Below are 19,125 nucleotides of genomic sequence, written 5' to 3'. Positions count from 1 at the left end.
TTGGGGAAGGAAGGAAACATGGCAGGAAATAAATCTAGCCCTTCAAATTGGATGTGCTGTCTATAGCAGGGAAGTTGCTGAGATGCATGTAAAACAGGCTGCTGCATGTGTTGACAAAAAGTTGTCATGGGAAGAACTAAAAAGAAGTTTCAGAAACTATGCAGCTACACTAGATGTTCATTATGAACAACCAAATAAATGTCTTTCAGTTCAGCTATTCAGATATACTGAAGCCAAGGTAGGAGTTGATAATTCTAAATTGTAGAATCAAATTGGCACAGGACATTGATCAGATGTTGAAATGCAAAATTCTCTTAGTTTACAGGCAATAAAGCAGAACAAATTTGTAAATACATCATGGAATCTATGGGGAAGGAGATCCAAAAGTTTCTTGTAAACAAGAGGTGGTGGTAGAAGTTAATACTGTAATTTATATAAAAGTAATTAATACTGTTAATAGGATAATGTATAAGAGCAATTAATACTATTAATATGTGTTGAGTGTCATTGATATTACCTTTACCTACTATGTAGCTTTTATAGTTTTACTTTAATGAACATAAAATTTAGGGTTTTTTAACATTTCCTTCCAATTGTGATCTCCTTGACACTTCCTTTTCTATAAGATTTCTTAATATATCAATCTGCTTTCACCTTGTATGTAGATTTTCAAGAACTCTTATAGTTAGTACAGTATTCCATAAAGGAAAATTATACATGTCCTGTCCCAAGATTACCAGTAGGTACAAACTCAACCCCAGTATTTACTTTCAATATCTGAACCAGTGATTTTTAAGTTATTTCATGATTCAGTGGTAGATTACAAAATCAATGTAGCAGGTCACAACTACCATTTTATAAAATAAATAGAATTAGTAAGAGTAAAAAAAGTTTCAGAGTTCATTATGTATTGTCTTAGTTTGGGCTGCTATAACAAACTACCATAGACTGGGTGCTTTAAGCAAGAAACATTTTTCACATGTTTGAAGTCTGGGAAGTCAAAAATAAAGGTGCCAACAGATTCGGTGTCTGGTGAGGGCCCTCTTAGTTTGCAGATGGCTAACTTCTTACTGCGTCATCACAGCAAGTAGAGAGAGAGAGAGCACACAGAAGAGCAAGAGATCTAACTCTCTGGTCTCTTCTTAAAAGGGCACTGATTCTATCATGAGGACTTCATAGCATCATCTAAACCTAACTACTTTCCTAATTAATTTCCCCCTTAATTGGGGGTTAGGGTTTCTGTGTATGAATTTGGGAGAAGCATAAACTTGCAGTCTATAACATACATAATCTGGGTAAAGATTATTTAGTGTGACTTCAATTTCAGTTTTATACTCATGGATAAAGATCTCTGAATCAAAGTGCATTTACATCATGATGTAAAATATATTTCTTATTTTGGTTGTGGTCAAAAAAGGTTGAGAAACACCTAAATGCAGTCACATCACTGTGCTGTACTGGCATAGTTGATATAGATTACTAATTCTTGATGCTGTTTTTCAGAATAAGGAATCAAAAGAAGAACAAGTGTAAGTATTTATTTAATTTTTAAATTTTTCCTAGTATTCTCAAAGTGTGTTTTGCCAGTATGACACAGCCTTGCCTTGGGAAATGTTCTGAAAGAAGAAAGTACAGTTACTTTTCTTAATAACTTGTCACTTAAAAGTAACAAAAAGTTAAATTATCATTTACTTTGGGAGAATAGAATCTCTCACCATTTTTCTATAAGGCTACTCAAGAGTCAAAGACTAATTTGGATCCAGCATAAAATCTTCTATAATATAGTCTAGATGGTGGTTAGCCAAATCTAAATTTAAGTAAGAATTAACCTTAAAGAACAGATCAGTGTTTGTCCTAATGACCTCTTTTACCAAAGAGTTTGTTTTGTTTTGGTTTGTTTAATTAATGCATAGGTGGTGGTGGTTTTTAATTCCAGTTGTTTACCGTGAATTTTGAACCTACTGGAAACCTTTTAATGTCTAAAGATCACTGTGTTATACAACTATGTGACTGATGACAGTGCAGTAGTGGATGGAAGTAAGGGAGATAATAATGAAGAGGCTCATTATACCCAACAGAAAGTTTAATTGAAAGTTGGTAACTTTGGAGAACTCACTGTGAGGACATAAATTATTAAAATATCTTTAAAATGGTAGCAAGAACATATTTTAACTTGAAAGTCATCACTTGTAGTTGATATTTTCTCATTGATAATGGATGTGATCTACTTGCTAATAGTTCATCATCCAAGGATGAATTTTCACTTTCTCTGTCAATGAGTTGAGCCACTAGAGTGATAGTTTTTTGTTTGTTCTACTTTTTTCAAACCATGTCTAGAAGCCATAAAAATAACTTACTAAAGAATCATACAGTGCTACCCATCATTTTGCTTATTTTACCTGTAGTGTAGACACAAACTGAATGATCATCAGATCACCCAGGGAGCTTTGTTTTTGTGTGAGAATTTTCACATATACACAAAAGTAAAAATAATATATCATGTTAATATATGTACCTAATCATCCCAGTTCAACAATTACACTGTTTTTCCACATTTGCTTCACTTTTTTCCCTTAACATTTTGTTTTTTGTTGGTGTTTTCAGTCCCAAATATCATGTAATTTTACCTCTACATGCTTCAGTTTGCATCTCTTACTGATAAGAACATTTTCCTATATTATTACAGTGTCATTATTAAACTTTAAACATTTAGGAATAATCTTCTATAGCTTTTCAAAAATACAGATTCATCTATGTATTTACAGTTGTCAGGATACCTGGAAAAATATAATTTTAAAAAGCTCTTCAGGTAATTTGGAAAATTGGGTTTGGGAACCAGTGGTCTACACAAGCATTTGATTTCATTGAACTTTCCAAAATGTTTGAGTCATTCTAGAATACCTCAGTGATACCTAATGAGTGTTTTATAGTGTTTTACAAGTTACTCTACAAGCATGAGATGCCATGTTGTTTTCTAGGTCTCCGTGGCCTAAAAGAAGTAATAACGTATCCTAGAGTTACCGATTTTCTATTCACTAATCACGTCATTTATATTGTGTTATAAGTAAAAGTACTATTTCTTGTTACCATTTAATGAGATTGGGAAGGAAATTTATAGCCACTCACTACACCAAGTTGAAAGGATAGTAGCATGCATTTACATTTTAGACATAGGTATAAAAATGAGTTAACTATCATTGCACTTACAGCATTTTCATTCTTTTTTTTTAGTGGTTTCTAGTTACTGAAATCCATGTTACCACTACAGTTTTTTTTTTTTTTAAGTCCTGTTACCAAAGAATCTCCATTTTTAAATCTACTTTATGTTGATATTTGCAGCCCACTATTTAAATGTACACTGGACCTAAGCAATGAAATTGATTAAACCAACCTACTTTTCAAGAATGCTGTGATGATAAAATAATATAGCAGATGTAGAAATGCTTGTCAGTATTTCCCAAAGTATTCTTTCCCAAAGTAACTGATGTTAATAATTATAATTTGAAATATGAACTCTATGGTCTCATAATTCTTGAAAACACTAGGATGAACCGAATAGGTACCTTGATTGAGTGCTGTCTTATATATGATAAATAAATTCATTATGAATCATCAAGAGAAATACACAGTATAAGCACGGTCTAAACTTGCTTTGGCCATGAACCCTCCTTTCTCATGAGACTGATATAATATTAATTAGGGAAACAATGGCTTAGATGAGAAACCCTATACACCATTATAAAATATTACATTGATTGTCATCACTGTAGCCCAAATATGGTAGGAAAGGAAGAGCCATTGAAGAAAGAGCAAGCACATCTACACCCAGTCAGTAAATTTATGAAAGATGATGCAAGTGATATTCAAGAGGATTCTGCAACAGAAGACAAGTTCTATAGTCTGGATGAATTACATATTCTGGACATGATAGAGCAGGTAAGCCTGACTGGAGAGGGTACAGACCTGCCTTCCTTCTTCTAGAAACCATCGTTAACCACTGTTAGCCTAGTGTTTTATGCTGTGCTTGTGAGGGGCAATAAAAAACAAGAAGGGAGGGTCAGAGGGATAGAGGGAAAAAGAGCCTTAGGAGCTGAAGTTTTTCACTTTGGCTCTGAAACCATTTCCTGGATTTAACTATTGGGCAGTGTTGATTATAAATGCATTCCTTGCAAAAAAAAAAAAACTTGGATTAATATTCATGAGAAAAATAGTTTTGTTTAAAAAAAGGTACTTGCATTTTTAAAAAATTAAACTGGTTATAGACATGAAATGTCTACAAAAATATTAACATACAACAGGTTTTTTCCCCCCTCTGGTTCCTTTCCTTGTAGCGGTCACTGCTGGGAATGACCTTCCTATATATGAAGGTACACGTGAACATGATTTAAGTGCTCAGCAGAACACTAAATCCGACCAAGCAAAAGACAGATTTTTTTTAGTCACTTGATTTAAATGAGAATTCTATACTAAGGTAATTTTGTAACCTGTTCCATAGTACATAGGAATATTGATTGTCTAAGGGTACAGTTAGTAAAAATGATTCTCTGACTGATAGTACAACATACATATAATTGTCATTATCTTCTTTTTCCCATTGCAATTAGAATATTAGTATATTTTATTTGAAATGACATATTCTTAGCTTTGGATGTCAGACTAAAGTTTAAATATGAGGCCTTTGGTTTTCATTCAGTAGCTATGAGAACTCCAAAATATAATAAAAATGTCACACACATTTTGGAAAATGTTAATGCCCTCATATATTCAAAAAAACATTTAGCACATGCTTTTTGTCAGAGCTATGCTAAGACATGGTTCCTGTGATTGTAGTGTTTACAATCTGGTGGATAAGTTGAATATTAAACTAAGATAGTACTGATAATAATTAAGTGTTTGGGAATAAAGACTGCCTGAGTTGGAATTCAGGCTTCTCTACTTTCTGTGTAACCTTGGATGAGGTACTTCACAGTTTTATCATCTCTAAAATGGGAGTAAGTGTCTACCTCAGATGATCTTTACAACAATAAAAGTTACCAAAAGTAACCAAAAAGTTACCAAAAAAAAAAAAAAAACAAACCTTAAAAATATGGTAAGCATGCAGATAATGTTATCCACTAGTAGCAGCAGTAGACACATACCCGTGGTACTATTTAGTGAATGCTGTAATTGGGGAGAGGTGGGTTTATCTGAACTAATCACAGAAGTGATGTTTTTATTGAGACATAAGCATGAGTAGGAGTTAGATGGCAACTTTAAATCTCCTTTAAAGTCTTAGAGCACTTTTTAGAGGAAAATAAGTCATGTGTATTCCATTTGCTCATTAGGGCTCAACCAGCAAAGTAACCACAGAATATGGAGAAACTGAGAAGGAGAAGCTTGCTCGGCAAAGGCAGCTTTATAAATTGCATTATCAGTGTGAAGTAAGTACTTTTGCCATTATATCTGAAGCAAGTCAGAGGTAGTTCAGTTGTTCAGTTCAATGGTAGTTTCTTTTTTTTTTTTTTTTTTTTTTAAAGAACACATTTTCTTTTTTCTTTCAAAATCTGGTGATTTGAACAGAATTAACTATGAAATAATAATTTTCATTTTCATCAGGATTTCAAAAGACAGTTGAAAACAGTGACTTTTCGGTGGCAAGAAAACCAAATGCAGATTAAGAAGAAAGACAAAATCATTTCATCTCTTAACCAACAAGTGGCTTTTGGAATCAATAAGGTTTCCAAGTAAGTGCAAATCTGTTGTTCATAGGTAATTCTGGATTTGCTCCGTACTGAATGCCATCTTTAAAAGATAATCCTTGTGTAGCCACTAGGTGGCATTGTGACTACACATTAAGAATAGCTGACTACAGGTCTGTACTTGCTTAAAAACCAACTATATATTTGTCTTGCCAGCTGGATTGAAAAATAAGCAACGGCTCACTCTGTATATCAAGCTTTACATGTATTGGCTGAACAAGTGTAATTATAATAGAATTACATGAGAAAGATAATTAACTTTCAGATCATGATTCTAATTTGTAAAAATATGACCAATGATTTGCTGTTTCTTTATAGCATATGATGAATACATTCCTCAAAGACACTGTGAAATCACTTGAATCCTTTTTTATATTGGTCTCTCAGATATTTTGTGTTCCAAGACCAAGAGATTGAAAATGAATCAAATTCCTTCAAGATTGCTCCTTCCCAACAATCTCATTTCCCTTAACAATCTTTTTTATTTGTATGTACTTTTTTTTTAATTTTAATTTTTTTTTTTTAATTTACATCCAAATTAGTTAGCATATAGTGCAACAATGATTTCAGGAGTAGATTCCTTAGTGTCCCTTACCCATTTAGCCCATCCCCCCTCCCACACCCCCTACAGTAACCCTCTGTTTGTTCGCCATATTTATGAGTCTCTTATGCTTTGTCCCCTCCCTGTTTTTACATTCTTTTTGTTTCCCCTTCCCTTATGTTCATCTGTTTTGTCTCTTAAAGTCCTCATATGAGTGAAGTCATATGATATTTGTCTTTCTCTGACTGACTGATTTCACTTAGCATAATACCCTCCAGTTCCATCCATGTCGTTGAAAATGGCAAGATTTCATTCTTTTTGATTGCTGAGTAATACTCCATTGTGTATATATATAGCACATCTTCTTTATCCATTCATCCATCAATGGACATTTGGGCTCTTTCCATACTTTGGCTATTGTTGATAGTGTTGCTGTAAACATTGGGGTGCATGTGTGCCTTCGAAACAGCACACCTGTATCCCTTGGATAAATACCCAGTAGTGCAATTGCTGGGTTGTAGGGTAGTTCTATTTTTAGTTTTTTGAGGAACCTCCATACTGTTTTCCAGAGTGGCTGCACCAGCTTGCATTCCCATCCCTTAACAATCTTAAGTATTAAATATCTAAGACTTAAAACTTCTGACTTAATAGGAGAAAATGAGTGGCCTTGCTTTACTCTTTTTATACTAATCACTATATCCAACCAGTATCATTTGGAATAATAACATGATTTATAACACATTATTTTAATAAGTAGTAATGCAACAGATACCAGTTGTCCACAAAGTCTAATTTGAAATCCATTAGTTGCTAGAGCTAGTAGGGAGAATAGACAAGTTCTAGGGAATATCTTAGAGTAAGGAGTCTACAATACTAATTATGGAGTTGCAGAAATATTTGGCAGATTTAAGTCTTAAATTTTCTCCCACATATTATGTCATTCATCCTTGAAGGAATTTTTAGGAAGAACTGGATGCCTAGAATTGGCAACATAGTATCAGTTACAAACACTTTGTAACTTATCCCTGCTGGAGTTAGATCCTTCAAGTTTAAGGAGGTGAAGACCTAAGGTAGCTTGGACAAATCTAAACTGGCTACAGTCACTTAAGAACCCACACTTCAGGGTTCAAAACTTTGTATTTTAGCTTAGAAGGCAATGACCAATCCAGATATGTGTTATATAGTATCAGAGATCAGAAAAGTAATGTCATCCATGCAGATGAGCTGTCTCTCTCCTTTACCATCTGAGGATATCCTTCCTCAACTCTGATAGCTGACCCAGGTGCCCTTGTATGCTTCACCATTTTAGGGGACGCATATATCTTCATACAATGAGCCCTCCATGTAGAATATTCAACATTTATCAAGGGCCTACTGTGTGAGAAGAATTCAGGAAGGCACATGTAGAAGATACCAACACATGTCAGACATTGCTAGCTAATGGAGAGTAGAGATTAATGTGAAGGGTTTAAAATTACTTATAACAGAGGGACTTCTAGTTCTACTAAGAAGTAGCTCTATTCCTTGCCATTCATCCTTTTTACTACTAAACTACCCAAGACATAATACAACAAACAAGCATAGGAAGCTCTAAAAGGTAGAAGAAAGCAGACTGTCAAGAAGCTTTGGTACTTGAAGAATGATATGACATGAATTTTCCTTATTTCCTCCTATATATCCTAGACAGAGTTTGCAGAAATCACTAACCTCGAATAGCCAATAGGCAGAGGTGGTGGGGGGAAGCCCAAGAAAAGCCTGTTTGCTCTAGCCAAAGGATCAGGAAAAGGAAAATACAACAACAGAAAACTTTTTTGGCACTATCCAACTTACTCTAGTCAAGCACCAATGGTCCCATACCATCCCTTGGAACCAGGTAGTATGATAGCAGATAGCACAAACCGGATTTCTTTACTGAGGTAAGTATCGCAGCTGGTCTTCCATTCCCCACGGTGCAGAAGTAGGTAGTGTTACAGTTCCTCTGCCAGGATAGTGTCAATGTGATCTAGCAGCAATCTAAGCCTCTGCCTCTACTCAGCATCAATGAAACTTAAGGTAATCTAACTTGGGACTACTCAATATGGGTTTCACTTCTACTCTCCTCATGGGGAGCTGAGTTTCCACCCTTGGTGCTAGCTGGCACTCTATTCTCTCCCCTCACCCCAGGTGGTGCCAGAGGGGCCCAACAGGGAGCCCCTGCTCTCCATCCTGTAGAAACAAAGTGATATGAGTCATCCCTCTGCTTTCTCCTTCCCTAGTGTCAGTAGGGCCCAGCAGGAAGCTGATCTTATACCCTGCTGAGGCAAAGAGCAGAGTAAGTTGGTGCCTCACTTTCATGGGAAATGTCATGGATTGAGGGGACTGAACTTCCACACCACCCATCTGCATCGAGGCAGTGTGTCAGTGTCCACAATTTTGGTGGGATGTTGTAAGCAGGGCCAGATGAGAAGCTAAACATACACACCCACTCAGCCCTCACAGTACACAGCAACAGGGGGTCTTCCTGCTAAAAAAAGATTAACTAGAATCCAGAGTCTCATAATACCCAGAATATCTAGGCTACAATAGAAAATCCTCATTATACCAAGAATGAGGACAATTAGAACATGAAAAAGAAAAGCTAGTCAACAAATGATAACATTAAGACGATTCAGATTTGAGAATTACCTGACAAAGATTTTAAAGTGACCATCATAACAATGCTTCAACAAGAAAATTGAAATCTCTTTAAACAGATGAGAACCTAGAAAGTCTTACAAAAAATATATAATAAAGGATGGAAATTATAAAACTAAAAAATACAATAACAAATAAAACTTTGCTGGGGACACCTGGGTGGCTCAGTAGATAAGCTTCCGACTTCAGCTCAGGTCATGATCTCACTGTCTGTGAGTTCGAGCCCCGCGTTGGGCTCTGTGCTGACAGCTTAGAACCTGGAGCCTGCTTCAGATTCTCTGTCTCCCTCTCTCTCTCTGCCCCTCCCCTGTTCATGCTCTGTCTCTTTCTCTCTCTCAAAAGTAAATAAAGATCTAAAAAAAAATTAAAAAAAAAAAACCTTGCTGGATATAATCACTAATAAAGATGACAGAGGATTGAACTGGTAAACTTGAGGAAATACAAAAGACATTACCCAATCTAACAGCATAGAGGAGATAAACTAGGGAAAAGATAAAAAAGAGGACAGAGTCTCAGTGACTTGTGGGACAATAATAAAGTAAGTTCTTGTCAGAATCTCAGAAGGAGAGAAGAGAGTGGGGGCGGGGGAAGGGAGAAGCATTAAAAGAAATGAGGTGAAATACCTAAATTTACAAATTCAAGAAGCTGAATGAACCCAAAGTAGTATAAACTGAAAGAAATCCATGCCAAGACACATCATAACTAAACTGCAAAAAAACTAAAGACAAAAATCTTGAAAGCAACCAGAGAAAACACACATGGGAACATTAATTCAAATGAATCAAATTTCTCATCTGAAACCATGGAGGCCAGAAGGAAGTGGCACATTATTTAAGTACTGGAAGAAAAAAAAAAAACTAAAAGAAAACAACTACCTTGAATCCTATATCCAGCAAAAATATCCTTTAGGACTGAAGGGAAATAAAGACAAGTCTCAAAGAAAAACTAGAAGAATCCATTGCTACTAAATCTATGATTAAGGAATAGCTAAAGGAAGGTGTATAATCATAAAGGAAATGATAATAGAAACTTAGAACTTCCGAAAGGAAAGAAGAACATCCAGGTGAGTAAAGGGAGGGGTAAATAATAAGACTCCATCCTATTCTCATTAATTTTTTAAATCATATTTGATGTTTGAATCAAAAATTATAATACCATCTTAGGTGAAGTTTATGTAGAGGAAGTACAGCAATTATATTTTAAAACTTTAGAGGATAAAGAGACCTATATGAAAGTAAAGAAAATATCAATACCAGTAGATTACCATATACATATTGTAATACCAGGTGCAACCACTAAAGAAAGCTACAGAGATATATGTATTCAGATACACTATAAATAAGTCAAGATGGAATCCTAAAAAAAAAAAAAAAAAAGTTAAAATAACCCACAAGAAGGTAAGAAAAAAGAAACAGGAAACAAACAAAAAATAATGGCAGACTTAAGCCCTAACATCACTGATTACCTTACATGTAAATGATCTAAATACATCGATTAAAAGACTATGGCAGAGTGTATTTTAAAAACAAAACTGTTGGCACAAAAACAGACACATAGACCAATGGAATAGAATAGAAACCCCAGAACTAGACCCACAAACGTATGGCCAACTAATCTTTGACAAAGCAGGAAAGAACATCCAATGGAAAAAAGACAGTCTCTTTAACAAATGGTGCTGGGAGAACTGGACAGCAACATGCAGAAGGTTGAAACTAGACCACTTTCTCACATCATTCACAAAAATAAACTCAAAATGGATAAAGGACCTGAATGTGAGACAGGAAACCATCAAAACCCTAGAGGAGAAAGCAGGAAAAGACCTCTCTGACCTGAGCCGTAGCAATCTCTTACTCGACACATCCCAAAGGCAAGGGAATTAAAAGCAAAAATGAATTACTGGGACCTTATGAAGATAAAAAGCTTCTGCACAGCAAAGGAAACAACCAACAAAACTAAAAGGCAACCAATGGAGTGGGAAAAGATATTTGCAAATGACATATCGGACAAAGGGCTAGTAACCAAAATCTGTAAAGAGCTCACCAAACTCCACACCCAAAAAACAAATAACCCAGTGAAGAAATGGGCAGAAAACATGAATAGACACTTCTGTAAAGAAGACATCTGGATGGCCAACAGGCACATGAAAAGATGCTCAACGTCGCTCCTTATCAGGGAAATACAAACCAAAACCACACTCAGATATCACCTCACACTGGTCAGAGTGGCCAAAATGAACAAATCAGGAGACTATAGATGCTGGAGAGGATGTGGAGAAATGGGAACCCTCTTGCACTGTTGGTGGAAATGCAAATTGGTGCAGCCACTCTGGAAAACAGTGTGGAGGTTCCTCAGAAAATTAAAAATAGATCTACCCTATGACCCAGCAATAGCACTGCTAGGAATTTACCCAAGGGATACAGGAGTGCTGATGCATAGGGGCACTTGTACCCCAATGTTTATAGCAGCACTTTCAACAATAGCCAAATTATGGAAAGAGCCTAAATGTCTATCAACTGATGAATGGATAAAGAAATTGTGGTTTATATACACAATGGAGTACCACATGGCAATGAGAAAGAACGAAATATGGCCCTTTGTAGCAACGTGGATGGGACTGGAGAGTGTGATGCTAAGTGAAATAAGCCATACAGAGAAAGACAGATACCATATGTTTTCACTCTTATGTGGATCCTGAGAAACTTAACGAACCCATGGGGGAGGGGAAGGAAAAAAAAAAGAGGTTAGAGTGGGAGAGAGCCAAAGCATAAGAGACTCTCAAAAACTGAGAACAAACTGAGGGTTGATGGGGGGTGGGAGGGCGGGGAGGGTGGGTGATGGGTATTGAGGAGGGCACCTTTTGGGATGAGCACTGGGTGTTGTATGGAAACCAATTTGACAATAAATTTCATATATTGAAAAAAAATTAAAATAAAAAACTAATCCAACAATACATTGTTTACAAGAATCTTCAGTTTCAGCAACTGAAATAGATTGAGAATAAAAGGATGGTAAAATATATACAATGTAAACAATAAAAAAAAGAAAGCAGGAATGGCTGTATTAATAGCAAAATGGACTTCAGAGCAAAGAAAGTTCTGGAGACAAAGAAGAACATTAAATAATGATGAAAGGATCGATCTGCCAAGAAGACATAACAACCTAAAGATGTATGTGCCAAACAACAGAGCCTCAAAATACATGAAGCAAAATTTGATAGAACTGTAAGGAGAAATAGAAAAACCTGCTATTAGAGTTGTTGATTTCAACATCCTACTCTAAGCAATTTATAGAACAACTAGATAGAATCAGCAAAGATAAAGAATTTCTACAACCCAATCAACCAAATAGGATCTAATCAATATTTATAGGACACTTCACTAGACAATAGCAGAATACATATGTTTGCAAGTGGCCATAGGAAAATATACCATAATAGAACATATGCTGGCCCATAAAACCTCAAGAAATTTGAGAGAGTTGAAATCATGCAAATCATGCACTCAGATCAAAATGGAGTCAAACTAGAAATTAATAACAAATGCCCCTGTGCATCAGCACTCCTGTATCCCTTGGGTAAATTCCTAGCGGTGATATTGCTGGTTCATAGGGTAGATCTATTTTTAATTTTTTGACGAACCTCCACACTGTTTTCCAGAAGGGCTGCACCAGTTTGCATTCCCACCAGCAGTGCAAGAGGGTTCCCGTTTCTCCACATCCTCTCCAGCATCTGTAATCTCCTGATTTGTTCATTTTAGCTACTCTGACTGGCGTGAGGTGGTATCACAGTGTGGTTTTGATTTGTATTTCCCTGATGAGGAGTGACGTTGAGCATCTTTTCATGTGCTTGTTGGCCATCTGAATGTCTTCTTTACAGAAGTGTCTATTCATGTTTTCTGCCCATTTCTTCACTGGATTATTTGTTTTCCGGGTGTGGAGTTTGGTGAGTTCTTTATAGATTTTGGATACTAGCCCTTTGTCCGATATGTCATTTGCAAATATCTTTTCCCACTCCGTTGGTTGCCTTTTAGTTTTGTTGATTGCTGATGCATAGGGGCACTATAAACACCCCAATGTTTATAGCAGCACTTTCAACAATAGCCAAATTATGGAAAGAACCTAAATGTCCATTAACTGATGAATGGATAAAGAAGATGTGGTTTATATACACAATGGAATACTACTTGGCAATGAGAAAGAATGAAATACGGCCTTTTGTAGCAACGTGGATGGAACTGCTGGAGAGTGTTATGCTAAGTGAAATAAGTCATACAGAGAAAGACCGATACCATATGTTTTCACTCTTATGTGGATCCTGAGAAACTTAACAGAAGACCATGGGGGAAGGGAAGGGAAAAAAAAAGTTAGGGAGAAAGCCAAAGCATAAGAGACTCTTAAAAACTGAGAATAGGGGCACCTGGGTGGCTCATTCGGTTGGGCGTCCGACTTCAGCTCAGGTAACGATCTCGCGGTCCGTGAGTTCGAGCCCCGCGTCTGGCTCTGGGCTGATGGCTCAGAGCCTGGAGCCTGTTTCAGATTCTGTGTCTCCCTCTCTCTCTGCCCCTCCCCCGTTCATGCTCTGTCTCTGTCTCGAAAATAAATAAACGTTAAAAAAAATTTTTTTTTAATAGAAATAAAAAAAAACCTGAGAATAAACTGAGGGTTGATGGGGGATGGGAGGGAGGGGAGGGTGGGTGATGGGCATTGAGGAGGGCACCTGTTGGGATGAGCACTGGGTGTTGTATGGAAATCAATTTGACAATAAATTTCATATTAAAAATATAAAGATAACAGGAAAATCTCCTGCTGGAAGCTACACAAAACACTTCTAATTAATCCGTGGGTCAAAAAAGAGTTCTTAAGGGAAATAAAAGTATGTTGAACTGAATTAACATCAAATACAATATATCAAAATTTGTGGGAAACAGCTAAAGCAATTCTGGGAAGATTTATAGTACCAACTGTACACATTAGAAAAAAGGAAAAGTCTCAATCTAATCTAAGCTCCCTTCTCAAGAATCTGGAGGAAGGAAAGAAAAAAAAAACCCAAAACAAGCAGATGAAATTAATAAATATTAGAAGTAATGAAATTGCAAACAGAAAAACAATAAAGAAAATTCATGAATTAAAAATCTGTTTCTCTGCAAATATCAATAAAACTGATAGACCTCTACCAAAACTGACAAAGAAAAGAAGACACATATCACCACCATCAGGAATGAAACCATGGTAACACTACAGACTCTGCAGACAGAATTATGCTGAGTGAAAAAGCAAATCCCCAAAGCTTATGTACTATTTGATTCCATTCCTATATCATTTTTGAAGTGACAAAATTTCCAAATTAAAGATTTTTTAAATGTTTATTTTTTTATTTACCAAAAAAATTTTTTTTTTAACATTTATTTATTTCTGAGAGACAAAGCATGACCAGGGGAGGGGCAGAGAGAGAGGGAGACACAGAATCAGAAGCAGTTTCCAGGCTTTGAGCTGTCAGCACAGAGCCTGACGTGGGGCCAGGACTCACGAGGCATGAGATCATGACCTGAGTTGAAGTCAGATGCTTAACTGACTGAGCTACCCAGGTACCCCTCAAAATTTTTGAAATGACACAATGATGAAAATGGAAAACATTAGTGATCCAAGGTTATAAGGAGGAAATGGGAATGGGAGCAAAATGAGGTTTGTGATAAAACTGTTCAGTGTCTTGACTGTATCACCATTCAGAATACTGGTTATTATACTATAGTTCTTCAAGACATTAACTTTTGAAGAACATGAGTAAAGGGTACATGGGATCTCTATTATTTCTTGCACCTGTATATTAATCTATGATTATCTCAAAAGGCTTAATTTAAAAAAAAAAAGTACAGTTGACACTTGAACATGGATTTGAACTATGTGGGTCTGCTTATATGCAAAATTTTTAAATAAATATAGTACAGTACTATAAATGTATTTTGTCTTTATGATCTTGGTAACATTTTCTTTTTATTGTAAGAGTACAGTATATAATACATATAACATACAATATATGTATTAATTGACTAATGTTATCAGTAAGGCTGGTCAGCAGTAAGCTATTAGTAAAGTTGTTGGGGAGTCAGAAGTTATATACACAGATTTTCAACTGCGTTTGTCAGGGATAGCTATCAGCATCCCTAACTCCTATGTTGTTCAAGGGCCAGCTGTACATGTAAATAACTGTCAAGTGGAGCTATACTTAGTAGGGATTTTGTAGGGTAAAAAGAGTACTTTTGATTGTTGTGATAAGGAAGAACTTCATTGAAGATAGTATTGAACCTCGACTACATAGAATGAGATGGGAGAAAACACAGGGCATGTAGGCTGAGCGGAAACATGAGCAAGCACAGTGTGTGTTCTCATATAGCTTTTAAGCCTTTGTTTTATTCACTTGAACATGTCCCAAAAGTATATGATAAATGTATAAGTATTTTTAAATTATAAAATGTTGATTTCTTTTACTTTAGAACATGATACTTATTAGAAAGCAAAGAAATCTTTTTTCTTTGGCCTAATTCAATGTCAGTCCTACACTAAATGTTTGGTAAATGTTTGTTGATGATAATTGCAGAATTAGCAGAAAGATTTATATAATAGCAACAAATTTTGCACAAATTACAATAAGCACTTAATAAATGTTAAGTAACGCTGTCAGTAAAACCCATATAAGAAACATGATAGCCAGCCAGAGTAACTTGAGATCAGTCAGAAAAGAACATCTAATCCTGCTCTAATGTTATTCATGAGAAAATAGGACTAAGAAGTTATGACTGCTTGAACATAGATAGCTATTTCCTATCCAAGCTGGATGATAGAAACTATGCCTACCTTATCCTCTATTATTTGAGAATCCAGGTCTTCTGAATTCCCCACCAAGCTCTGTCAACTCTTTATTGCCCTCTAAACTATAGTTAGGTAAAATATTGACAAAATGGAAGCGTACAAAGGAAAGGAGGATGTCAATTTAAAAAATCTTTTTACCTCTTTTTCAACTCTCCACATACGCCTGCATACCTTGCTTGAGTAACAAAGCTTGTCTTTCTCATTCTTTACTTGAGAACATGATCTTTTTTGTATAGAAACAGACCTGATTTCTTTTCATTGCATTTTTAGTTCAATAGAACATTGATTATAAGTCTCTATAGCTTCTAACAAGCTTGGAGTAAAGGTGAGTGGGTAATCTCTGAAATTTAATAGTAAGCAATGCAACCAACATTTAAAGTCATTGTTTTAGGGCACCTGGGTGGCTCAGGCGGTTAAGCATCTGACTTCAGCTCAGGTCATGATCTCATGGTCTATGAGTTCAAGCCCTGTGTGGGGCTCTGTACTGAGAGCTCAGAGCCTGGAGCCTGCTTCGGATTCTGCGTTACTCTCTCCCTCTACTCCTCCCTGGCTCGTGCTGTCTCTTTCTCTCTCAAAAATAAATAAACGTTAAAATATATATTTAAAAATAATAATAAAAAAGTCATTGTTTTAAGGCTATCATTCCAATAATTTATATTAACCAGAATTCCTATGTATCTCAAGTGTCTCAACATATCAGAGACTTAACGAGAAATGGGCTTTTGCTGTAAGTGTCTTCATATTGTAGCAAATTAATGGGTTAGTGTAAAAACTTAGTTGTGAGGAGAAATACAGCAACACAATGAAGGAGTATCAGAGATGGTTTGTGAACATACATCAACTAAAAAGTATTACTTTTCACTTCTCGTAGTAGCTTCTTGCATATTAATATTTAAGCTAACTGCAAATGATGTTTTCTGATTTATTTTTACCCAGTCTTCCCATGATTAGGTGATGTTGGTGACTCCCCTGTTATAATTTACTATTTTAATTAAAATGCTTATTTGCACACAGCCTCTTTACTTTTATATTTAATATCGGGTTTCTTTCAGACTTTAACCCTTTAATAGTTTGTATGAATTTGTATGACTTGACATAATAACTTTGTAATCAAGTTAAAGTTACCAGTTCTATCACGGGCCTAGAAAATTAAAACATACCATTGGTGTTTTCTAGTGGGTAAACTAAGGTACAAAGAGCTAAAGACATTTTTCTGAGTCTTTGAAGTGGGGGTACAATTCTCTTTAGCTTCTAATTGATGGGGTTCGACCTTAGTACTTTCTTTGGGAAGTCAGTAAATCAGACATCGGAAGATAAATTGCAGAAGGTCTAGTTGTAGGAGTCTATTTTCAGGCTTAATATTTGTGGTTCAAGATGGTCATATTTAGTCCCTCCTCAGCTACAAGTAGAGCTGTTCTGACTGTATTAATGACAATTTCTAATATTTATGACTTACATTTTTTCTTAGATTACAGCGTCAGAGCCACGCTAAAGATAATGAAATTAAGAATCTTAAGGAGCAACTTTCCATGAAAAGGTACAAACTTGGCTGTTGATTTGGTTTAGTATATGTGCATCTCTGAAACTCTTAGGTATTCCACTCAGCATGTTCTGGCCAGGGTAGCCGTATAATTTATTATCCAAACTGGGGCACTTTAGAGCATAAAATTGAGCATTAGCATTATTAATAATTACACTGGGACAACAGTTATAAATTGGAAGTGCCCTAGGCAAATTGGGACATATATTTGCCTTAGTTCTGGCCCTAGAAAACTGCTGAGGGAGATTAGATGAGCAAAGTTGTAGTGCCGCAATAAGCTTGCCAGGGACTAGAGCTTATGTGTTCTTATCACTTAATAGTGCTAGGTGTGACTGATTTATGAAACTGGCTGAGTTTTATTCTCATTGACATATTTTTGCCTATAGGTAACTTTTTGGGAACTTAGATTCAGTAAACATAGCATAAAATTCACTGTGTTAAGTTATACAATTCATTGACTTTTAGGATGTTCACAGAGGTATACAACCATCACCTTTGTATGATTTCAGAACATTCTTATCCCCCTAAAGAAATTCTGGATACATTAGAAATCACTCCTCCTCCCCTCCCCTAGCTTCTGGCAGTCATTAATCTATCATTTGTTGCTCTGGATTTGCCTTATTCTGGACATTTCATATAAATATAATTGTATAATAAATATCCTCTTATGATTAACTTCTTTAACTTAATGTTCTCCAGGTTCATCCATATTGTAGCATGTTATCAGTACTCATTCCTTTTTATGGGTAAATAATATTCTATTGTAGGGATATACTAAAATTTGTTGACCTTTTCATCAGCAGATGAACATTTGTTTCCATTTTTTCACTATTATGAATAATACTGTTATGAACATCTGTAAGTGAATTTTTGTATGAACATAAGGTTTTCAGTTCCCTTGGGTGTATACCTAAGAGTGGAATTGCCGAGACATGTAGTAAACTCTGGTTAAATTTTTGAGGAACTACCAAACTATTTTCCAAGTAACTGCACATTTTACAATCCCACCAGCAATGCATGTGGGTTCTGCTTTCTCCACATCCTCACAGATACTTGTTAGATTATCTGTCTTCATTTTACTCATTGTAGTGGATGTGAAGTAGTTGATCATTGTGGTTTTTTATATGCATTTTCTTAATGATTAACTATGTTGAATATTTCTCATGTGCCTGTTGGCTATTTGTGTATCTACTTGGAGAAATGTCTATTCAAATCCTTAGGCCATTTATTTTATTTATTTATTTATTTATTATTATTATTATATTTTTAATATATGAAATTGTCAAATTGGCTTCCATACAACACCCAGTGCTCTTCCCAAAAGATGCCCTCTTCAATGCCCATCACCTCCCCTCCCCACCCTCCCACCCCCCATCAACCCTCAGTTTGTTCTCAGTTTTTGAGAGTCTCTTATGCTTTGGCTCTCTCCCACTCTAACCTCTTTTTTTTTTTTTCCCCCCTTCCCCTCCCCCATGGGTTTCTGTTACGTTTCTCAGGATCCACATAAGAGTGAAACCATATGGTATCTGTCTTTCTCTGTATGGCTTATTACACTCTCCAGTCCCATCCACATTGCTACAAAGGGCCATATTTCATTCTTTCTCATTGCCACATAGTACTCCATTGTGTATATAAACCACAATTTCTTTATCCACTTATCAGTTGATGGACATTTAGGCTTTTTCCACAATTTGGCTATTGTTGAAAGTGCTGCTATAAACATTGGGGTACAAGTGCCCCTATGCATTAAATTGGGTTGTCTTTTGTTG

General features: G+C 35.8%; 1 protein-coding gene across 13 annotated transcripts in view; it reads left to right on the top strand.

Annotated features, from left to right (window-relative positions):
- Positions 1-19,125, top strand: part of DZIP3 (DAZ interacting zinc finger protein 3) — a 131,879-nt gene that overhangs the window by 60,216 nt on the left and 52,538 nt on the right. For all 13 annotated transcript variants that reach the window (XM_058731487.1, XM_058731490.1, XM_058731494.1 and 10 more), the window contains 5 exons: positions 1,504-1,529; positions 3,771-3,936; positions 5,325-5,420; positions 5,596-5,723; positions 17,285-17,353. In XM_058731487.1, the coding sequence (XP_058587470.1) occupies positions 1,504-1,529; positions 3,771-3,936; positions 5,325-5,420; positions 5,596-5,723; positions 17,285-17,353 (485 nt within the window). The remainder of the gene's footprint in view (positions 1-1,503; positions 1,530-3,770; positions 3,937-5,324; positions 5,421-5,595; positions 5,724-17,284; positions 17,354-19,125) is intronic.

Source organism: Neofelis nebulosa, chromosome 5, assembly GCF_028018385.1.
Source record: "Neofelis nebulosa isolate mNeoNeb1 chromosome 5, mNeoNeb1.pri, whole genome shotgun sequence".
Classification (NCBI taxonomy): Eukaryota; Metazoa; Chordata; class Mammalia; order Carnivora; family Felidae; genus Neofelis; species Neofelis nebulosa.
This window is presented reverse-complemented; position numbering and strand designations above follow the sequence as displayed.